Source organism: Larus michahellis, chromosome 3, assembly GCF_964199755.1.
Source record: "Larus michahellis chromosome 3, bLarMic1.1, whole genome shotgun sequence".
Taxonomy (NCBI): domain Eukaryota; kingdom Metazoa; phylum Chordata; class Aves; order Charadriiformes; family Laridae; genus Larus; species Larus michahellis.
The window spans coordinates 130,479,031-130,487,907 of NC_133898.1; the positions used below are offsets into that span (position 1 = coordinate 130,479,031).

Sequence of the window (8,877 nt, forward strand, 5' to 3'; positions counted from 1 at the left end):
TCTTTTCATCGGCGATTTGAGGGACCTGTCAGTGAGTTGATTCCCCAGCCAGGTATTTGCCACGTCCCTTTTCTCAAGGTTGTGCCTCCAAAATCACCACCTGCCTTTTTTTTAAGTGAGGGGTAGGGAGTTGAGCTTCTCTGGTCCTTCGTACTTGAGATGCTCTTGCCAAAGATGCAGCTGCAACGGCTCAGTGTTTTCACAAGGGTTTTGCAGACTCAGCTGGCACAGCCCCCCAACAACCCTTTCCTGCGTCGGACAGGCTCCAGCAGCGTCGCACCGCTGGACTCAGATGCTCTCGAACGGCACCCAGCGCTGCCAAGCATCCCCGCGCCGATCCGGCGCTTCCCCTGCCGAGGACGACCCGGTTCGGGGGGATTATCTCATGTTTGGACCCCGACCCAGCTTTGCTCCCATCCAGGGATCATTTCGTTAATGGGAATCTTGGGTTTTTTCCATGGCTTCAGCTGAACCTCAGAAATATTTGGAATAGTTCCATGAAATATTTGCTTGAAATACATCTTTAGAGAAACAACATGTCAGCATAAAGGCATTTTTGGGAAGAAAACGTGTTGATAGTTCCCCTCCAGGATGTGTTATTGGCAGGTAGGAGTTCTCGTCCCCTGGGGCAGAGTTCGGGGATTTACTCCGACTTCACCAAACCCACCGTCTTCTCCGCGCTACCACAGATGTGGTGGGATGAAGTGCTGGAGATATCTGCACCCAGTTTAATCGGGGGCAGGTGAAAACTGGGTAGTTTGGGGAGAGAAGCGTAAAAGAGCCTCCTTTCAGCAGGTCTGTGGTTTCTGGCCATCACGGGCTGCTGGTTTATGTCCTGGTATCCAGTCCTTGAACCATATAAGCTCCATCTTAATTTACCTTAAAGAATTTTTCCCCACCAGCATTCCCATATCCTCATCCCTGCCTTCAAGCCTCAGTCCTTCGATGGGCACCATCTAACCAAATCCTGAAGGCAGTGGGAGTTGGGGGTGGTTTGTGCATGTGGTTTCTCTTAATGCAGCTTTCTCTTAATCCGTGGGACTCGGTATAAGGATTCTGGCTCCAAGGTGTTACTTCTCCAGGGGTTCACAGGCCGAACACCAGATTTCTTGGCCTGAGTCAAGCTAGAGCAGCGCAGAATAGCTTCTTACCATGGTTTGCTGGTGTGGAGGTCACCCCCCAGCTGTAATATGGCTCATTTGTGTAGGAATGTCTGCACTACAGGTAAAAGGGTCCTGTCTCCCGTGGGTTCCTAGCGAGGGCTGTCCTTGAGCAGCGCAAGAGGATAGTCGTGCTTCTCCATGAGCTCTCCCAGTCCTGGGGCTCCATGGCTGGGGTCCCCAGGTCCTTGGAGGTGGCCTGTGTCCGAGGTGCTCTTGGGGCAGATGGGGACCCTCTTCCTCCAGCCGAGCCTCCGAGGCTCCATAAAAATAGCAAAGAGAGAACAAACTATTTCCCATGTTCAGGTCGGGCCTCCGAGCCCGGTCTGTCCAGCCAGGCGTGCTGCTGCCTGCAGCCCAGATGAGCAGCTCAGCGCTAGCAAACCCTGCGGAGGAAGGCAGAGGAGGCAGAGGAAGGCAGAGGAAGGCAATATCACCTACCGCTACCCTGCAGCCCCCCACCAGCCCAGGGAGATGAGCCCTGAGCCCTTCTGAAAAGCTGGCCTTGCTCTTGCTCCCAAGTCAGCCAAAATAAATCATTTCCATCCCCCTAAGGTTTGCTAAGCCCCAGGGAGCGGGTGTTTAATTCCCTCCTCGACACAGCACTCACGCAGGCTGGAGCCTGGCCCAGGGCCGATGGTTACAGGCAGCAGCATCCTTACGAGCGAGCTGGTCCGTGCCAGACACGTCCTCCATCCCCTCCAAGCTCTCCCGGAAAGGGTCAGGTGCCGGTGGGGCTCCAAAGTGATATTTTCCTCCCCCTTTGCCTTCGCCAGGGCGGCGGGCTGGAAGCCCTGACGGAGCGATTCCAGCCCCAACAAGCCACCCCACCGCTCATGATGGACCAGAAACCCGGCATGTACCCCCAGCCTTACTCCTCCGCCTCTCCCACCACCAACCTCCCCGGCGCCTTCCCCGGCATGGTCAGGCAGAAGCCGTCCTTCGGGCCCATGCCGGTGCAGGTACCGCCGCCCCGCGGCGCCTTCCCCACCAACATGGCCATGCAACCCCGGCAGACGCTCAACAGACCCCCGACGGCCCCCAACCAGCTGCGACTTCAGCTGCAGCAGCGGCTGCAGGGGCAGCAGCAGGTAATTCTTCCCCCTCCGCATCCCAGGGCCGTGGGCAGAGGGATGGAGGGACCCTCGGTCCTGCCTGCACCCAGGCATCCCGATCGGAAGGGATCGGACGGGTGGGAAGCTCCTGCATCAGACTTTTGAAGGTCTCCTTGGATTTTTTTGTTGTCTTCCCTCCAGCTGATCCATCAAAACCGGCAAGCGATCCTCAACCAGTTTGCAGCCAATTCCCCGGTGGGCATCAACATGCGGGCGGGGATGCAGCAGCAGATCACGCCGCAGGTAAGGGGGATGCGGCACGGTCCTCCCAGCCGGGAAGAACTGGGGGTTAATCCCCACGACCTCCCTGTTGGCACAGCCTGGCTCGCTCCTCTCCATCGTTAACGGGAGAGAAAAATTCTCCCACCTGCGGAGAGTTGGCTGCAAGACGAGCTGCTGTGGGGTTTTATTTGCTTCACACTTACTCCAGCTCCACCACCTGCTTAAGGTATAAGTACTTTGTTACTGCTTAGAGTAGGATGTGCTAATGCATTTAATTGAGAAGGATCTTTAGGAAATAGATGCCATCCTTTAAATACCAGAATCTTTAAAAACTTTTCTTATTGATGCTGCAAATCCCCAGGCCCTGAAGTTGTTGTTTGGCTTCTAATAAAGTGGATGAAACATCTGCGGGGTGCGAGGAGAAGTTGGAAAGCGTAGCTGAGTTCTGGTGACTTTATTCCACTTCTTGGGAAGACTTTGCCTTTTTTGGGAAGCGGCGTGACGTCCCTAATGTGCCGTGGGGAGCATTAGTGATAGGGAAGGGGACCGAACGGTTCCCACTGTAGCTCCAGTTTCAGCCGCTGATGGCTTTGTCAGGTTTTTTACGGTGATTAATTCCAGCACATCTGGCTCGGCTATATGGGGAATGAGCCCATGGTCATGGAAGAGCTCGTAGGATGGGTTATTTTTTTAACAGCTCGCAGCCAAAAGAGTCGAGGTCAGGGATCCTGGGCTCTGGTGCACGGGAGCATCCCGGCGAGGGCACAAGAAGTGGGTCCCGCAGAGGATAGGGGTGGTTGGTGACAGCCAGGTGACCAAGAGCCTCTTTTCCTGGCTCAGTGGATGGTCCAGCTCCTGGAACTTTGCCATTCGGCACGTGCAGAGGCTGATCTCTATCATCTCCAACCTTCTCTGCCCTGCAGTGGTACGAACGGGCCAATTTACAGCATTTCAGGGTTTTTCCAGCTTTCCTTGCAAACTGAGCTGGGGAAGGGGAGCACCCACAGCTCTTGCACCGAGCGGGCTCTGAGCTGTTTGCCAGAACCGGAGGATAACGGTGATAACTGGGGCATCCCCCCCTCCTTCCCCGCAGCCTCCCCTCAACGCCCAGATGCTCGCCCAGCGCCAGCGCGAGCTCTACAGCCAGCAACACCGGCAGCGGCAGCTCATGCAGCAGCGAGCCATCCTGATGAGACAGCAAAGCTTCGGAAACAACCTCCCTCCCTCCGCCGGGCTCCCGGTACAGATCGGAGCCGCTCGCTTGCCCCAAGCTCCCCCCCAGCAGTTCCCTTACCCCCCAAACTACGGTACGAACCCAGGAAACCCTCCCACCTCCACCAGTCCCTTCTCACCGTTGGCGTCCAACCCCGAGGCCGCGCTGGCTAACCGCAGCAGCATGGTGAACAGGGGGATGATGGGCGGCGTCGGAGGGCAGTTCGGCGCCGGGATGACCCCGCAGATGCAGCAGAACATCTTTCAGTATTCAGGATCAGGTACGTTGAGCAGTTGAGCGTCGGAAAGCCGTCCGGCAGTGGGGAGGGAGAGGCGGAGGGCAGAGCTGAGCCCCCCGAGGATGCTGCAGCCCAGCCCTGCTCGCCCGTCACCGCAGGCTTCGTCCCCAGCGTCTCACCCAGCCTGCGTTCTGGTCTGGTCTCTGGTCTCCACCTCCCAAGGGGACTTTTTCTGGTTGAATCTCCAAAAAATAAATGTATCATTTGGGCAGTTAATTCCTTAGTTCTTTCCTTGAAAATAGAACAGCAAGGCAGTCCTCAAAATTGCACTTCCTTAAATATATACACTCTGAAAAAGGCCAAAGCCTTGCTGAGGTGGCTGGGATGAGCTGCAGGTACCTTATGCCTCTTCTGTGAGCACCAAGCTCATATGAGATGGGTGAGCTGGTGCAGAGTTGCGTGCAGATGGGCACCATCTTGAAGGATGAGGCCTCCACCACCTCTATGGGCAACCTGGGCCAGTGTCCCCTGGCCCAGGTTGCCCAGAGAGGTGGTGGAGGCCCCATCCCTGGAGACATTCAAGGCCAGGCTTGATGAGGCTCTGAGCAACCTGATCTAGTTGAAGATGTCCCTGCTGACTGCAGGGGGGTTGGACTAGATGGCCTTTAAAGGTCCCTTCCAACCCAAACCATTCTATGACTTCATGTTTGAGCATCAGTGCAGGGTCTCAGCAAGGTGGACATCAGTGATGAGTAGAGCAAACTGCCACGCGGCTGCAGCAGCCCTGCAGGAACCTCCTTTGGCACCATCTCATCATTACCCTGGCTATCTTCCAGGCAGGTGCGATGCTAAAGAGGAACACCTGCTGATGGAAAGCACTTGAGGGGGGTTTCCCTGCTCCTTCATCCCTGAAATATTTGCATTTTAGCGATACAGCTGCTCAAAATGAAAACCAGAGACCCCAAGACCAAAAGTCAAGGCTGATACTTCGGGTTTGATGCCGGCGGTTGCAGGGGAGGGGGGAATTGGGGCTGCAGGTGGGGATCTGGGCACTGCTGACGCTGTCTGTCCTTCCTCAGGCATGGGTCAGCAAAGCGAACCCGCCTTTGCCCCGTCGCTCAGCCCCAGCAGCCCCTTGATGTCACCCCAGCTCCCGCCTTCGCAAAGCCCTATGCTGCAGCCGGCTCCGCCAACACCGGGCTACCAGTCGCCTGACATGAAGACCTGGCAGCAAGGAGCCATGGGGAACAGCAAGTAAGATCATGGTGGGCGTAACCTGGAGCACAAGGGTGACACAGAGAGAAGGCAGCAAGGTGACACCAAGGTGATGGTCCCCGGTAGGGTGTTGGCAGGGGTGGCAGTGCCCGTAGGTGACACCTGGCCGAGGACACGTGCTGAGCTCAGGCCATGTCCTCACACCATGACCTCCTCCAAAAGTCACCATCAACCCCATCCTTGTCTTCACCTCAGAGGCAACCAGAAGCCCACAGCATTTAAATGAACGAACATGTGTGTTGAGTAAGCCATGAAGCAGGTCTTTGGCTTTTAATTAAACAGGTGGCTTAATTATGTCTTGTAAAAGTTGCCTTAGGAAACATGGCAGTAAATTGAGTCAAGACCGGCGGTCCCACATCACTGCGTGACCCTTTTAAGATGTGTCCAGCTCTGACGTAGGGAAGCAAATAAGGAAGAGTCACCAGACTTGTTGCCTTTTTTGCATGAGTCGTGTTTAAGCTTCAGATCTCCAGAAATGGGGGGGAGAAAACCCAAAAGCTCGCCTGGGGGACACCTTGCTTTGCATCTTGGCTGTGTGCAGCTATCTTGGATGACTGGTCCTGGTCAGGCAGCACGGAGCGGGAGGTTACTGGGCTGGGTGGGATGAGATGGGAGTTCTGTTGGAGGCGGGATGCTTCACCTTGCTTTGCGATGGAGAGCTGTCCTCCTGCCTGGAGCAGCAGTGGGGATGGTTGGGTGTCAAGGAGGACACTGGAAGGAGCTTGAAGGGGTGAACTCAGTGTCACATAGACCAGGGCTTTGCATCTGACTGACCCTTAATCCAGCCCGAAGCCCTGTCTGATCCCTCTCGTGGCACTGGCTGGAGCCCCTCTGCTGGGAGGACAGGCTGAGAGAGCTGGGGGGGTTCAGCCTGGAGAAGAGAAGGCTCCGCGGAGACCTTCCAGCCCCTGCCAGTCCCTAAAGGGCTCCAGGAAAGCTGGGGAGGGACTCTGGAGCAGGGAGGGGAGCCACGGGACGAGGGGGAAGGGTTTTACACTGGAAGAGGGGAGATTTGGATGAGCTATTGGGAAGAAATTGTTTGGTGTGAGGGTGGTGAGCCCCTGGCCCAGGTTGCCCAGAGAAGCTGTGGCTGCCCCATCCCTGGAGGGGTTCAAGGCCAGGTTGGCTGGGGCTTGGAGCAACCTGGGCTGGTGGGAGGTGTCCCTGCCCAGGGCAGGGGGTGGAACAAGATGATCTTTAAGGTCCCCTCCAACCCAAACAATTCTGTGATTCTGTGATTCTCCTGCTCTACCCCATCACACTGAGGAGCCTCCTGCTACAGCAGGAGCAGAGGATGGATGTCTCTGCAGCAGCCACCTCCCTTTCCTCCCAGCCACCACGCTGGCTAAGCCACCTCTGATACCTCCCTGTCCCTCCTGCTGTCCCCAGGGACTGGCAGGGCTCCCAAGCTCTCCACCAGCTCTGCCGCAGGTGATCTTGGCATTCACCAAGAGGCTGGCTGAGGCCACCCCGGGGCCTCAGCAGACATCTTGAGGTGCCTCCACTGCCGCCTACACCCAGGTAATGCTTTTTTCCCCTCTCTCTCAGCGTCTTCAGCCAAGCGGGGCAGAGCCAGCCGGCGCCCGCTCAGCAGGGCATGTACAACAACATGAGCATCACCGTCTCCATGGCGGGAGGAAACACCAACGTCCAGAACATGAACCCCATGGCCGGACAGATGCAGATGAACTCGTTGCAGATGCCCGGGATGAACTCCATGTGCTCGGAGCAGGTCAGTGCCGTGCCCGCCCCGCTCCCGGGATGGCCAGGGGGTTCTGCATTCACTTCCCTGTTCCCGCCGGTACCGCTGTCCCAAGGGGGTGAAGGGGGAAGCAGCAAAGGTCCCACCATCCGCTGTGCTGGAGCCCAAGGCCACCGGCACTCTGGAGTGTCCTGTGAGTCCTTGGTGGGTAGAGGGACAAGCAAAACATCTCCAGCACCTCCAGCCCCCCTGGTGGGCTGGCGGCGGGTCCGTTTGTAGCCATGCATCCCCGGGGAGCTGTGAAAGCTGGGAAAGGGAACGGTTGGATACAGGACCTTGCCGCAGTCCCAGCCCTTTAGCGAGATCCTCCCCGGGCCAGACTGAGATGCCTCTGACTCTTTTAGCTGCCGGGGTTTGTCTCGGTGCCATTGAGCTCCTGGAGGACACACTTGGCTCATGGGGTTTGCTTGGGAACGTTGCGGGCCAGGGCTCGCAGCCCCCCGGGAGCAGCCGCAGCGCTCGGCGAGGAGGGAGGGTGGTCTCTCCAGTGCATGGGCTGAGCCGGCGGCTTTTACCCCTCTCGCCGAGCAGTTGGGCAGCATTTCATGCTCCCCGGGGGCGAGATGCCTCCGGAGCCCCAGGCAGTGGTACAGGAGGTGAGGAGGAAAGTGAAACAGGTCCCGGCTGCCCACTGGGATCCCCCCATCGATGCCCCAAAACCCTGCAGCTCGTGGTGCAGGGAGGGTGCTGGCAGCACAGGTGCCTGGCGCTGCCCCATCCATGAGTGTCCCCTCCCCAAATCCCCCCAAACCTCGGGTCGAGAGGGCGGCGAGTGCCCCTCCAGCGTCCAGGAGCCCCTGGCTGAGCCTGGATCTTGCTTTTGACAGGTAAATGACCCGGCGCTGAGACCCGCGGGCCTTTACTGCAACCAGCTTTCCTCCACTGACCTTTTGAAAACAGAAGCAGATGGGGCGCAGGTCAGTAAGAAACTGCTAAGCGCATCTCAGGTACCCCGAGGAGTTTTGACGGGTTTCCCCCTCCCCCGGTAAAGGCTGACCGTCCCCGGCCGTACCGGCTTGGTTTCCACTGGGACCGGCCCCAGTTGGCAGGACCAGCTCGAAGCCACCGTGGTCCCACGGGCGTTGGGTGACAGCCAGCCCTTGGGGACGCCAGCACCGCTCTTTGCATCAAAGCTCGCGCCGCTGCCGTGAGCATTTTCGGCCTCTGTGGAAGAGCAGCAACGCTGTGGCCGAGCTGGAAAAATAAATGACCGTTGGTGCTAAATGCCCCTGGGCTGCCAGCGAGCAGGGAGGGTTTCTTTCCTAGGCTCGGCCATCACTGGAGCGGCTGTTAAAACCCTGTTAAAATGCGGCGGAGCAAAGAAATTTGGATGGGGGAGGCTGCGGGGACGGCGTCCGTCCTTCCGAGCAGCACCGAGCACCACCAAAGCGTGCCCAGCCGCCTGCCAATGCCTCTGGTTGCTGGGGATGATGCGGTTCATCCCCATCTCATCCGGCACCCGCCGGCGTCGCCTCCCCCTTCCCCGTAGCGCAGCCTTGGTTTTACAGAGCCCATAGGGATGCACCGGCAGCGCCGCCGAGACACACCAAAACCTCTTAATTTTGATCAAACAGCCGCGCTGGACCTCGCTCACCACCCCGCAGCCACCACGCCGCGGCTCCCCTTCACCCAGCCTAGGGGGGTTGTCGGTTTTTTTTTTTTGATTACTTTTTTTTTTTTTCCCCCCCAAATCTTAATTTTTTTCCATTTTTTTTGGATGAGCAACGTTCCGAACCTCGCCGAGCCGAATGAGTTGCAGCGGTTTTCTTTTTATAGGACAAGAAGACAGAAGAGTTCTTCTCTGGGGTGGCTCCAGACTAGAGGAAGTCTCTAGTGAGTTTCCACTTCACGTAGTACCCAGCTCCGCCGCCGCCGGCCCCTGCCCCGGCCCC

The 8,877-nt window shown here is 57.7% G+C and overlaps 1 protein-coding gene across 11 annotated transcripts in view; it reads left to right on the top strand.

Moving 5' to 3' along the window:
• NCOA1 (nuclear receptor coactivator 1) overlaps positions 1 to 8,877 on the top strand; it is a 185,750-nt gene that overhangs the window by 176,594 nt on the left and 279 nt on the right. For 9 of the 11 annotated variants that reach the window (XM_074582241.1, XM_074582245.1, XM_074582242.1 and 6 more), the window contains 6 exons: positions 1,937 to 2,251; positions 2,417 to 2,518; positions 3,591 to 3,990; positions 5,028 to 5,202; positions 6,772 to 6,955; positions 7,813 to 7,902. In XM_074582241.1, the coding sequence (XP_074438342.1) occupies positions 1,937 to 2,251; positions 2,417 to 2,518; positions 3,591 to 3,990; positions 5,028 to 5,202; positions 6,772 to 6,955; positions 7,813 to 7,902 (1,266 nt within the window). Of the gene's footprint in view, positions 1 to 1,936; positions 2,252 to 2,416; positions 2,519 to 3,590; positions 3,991 to 5,027; positions 5,203 to 6,771; positions 6,956 to 7,812; positions 7,903 to 8,761; positions 8,819 to 8,877 lie in introns of all 11 variants that reach the window. The other 2 variants (XM_074582248.1, XM_074582249.1) reach the window with 1 other exon arrangement.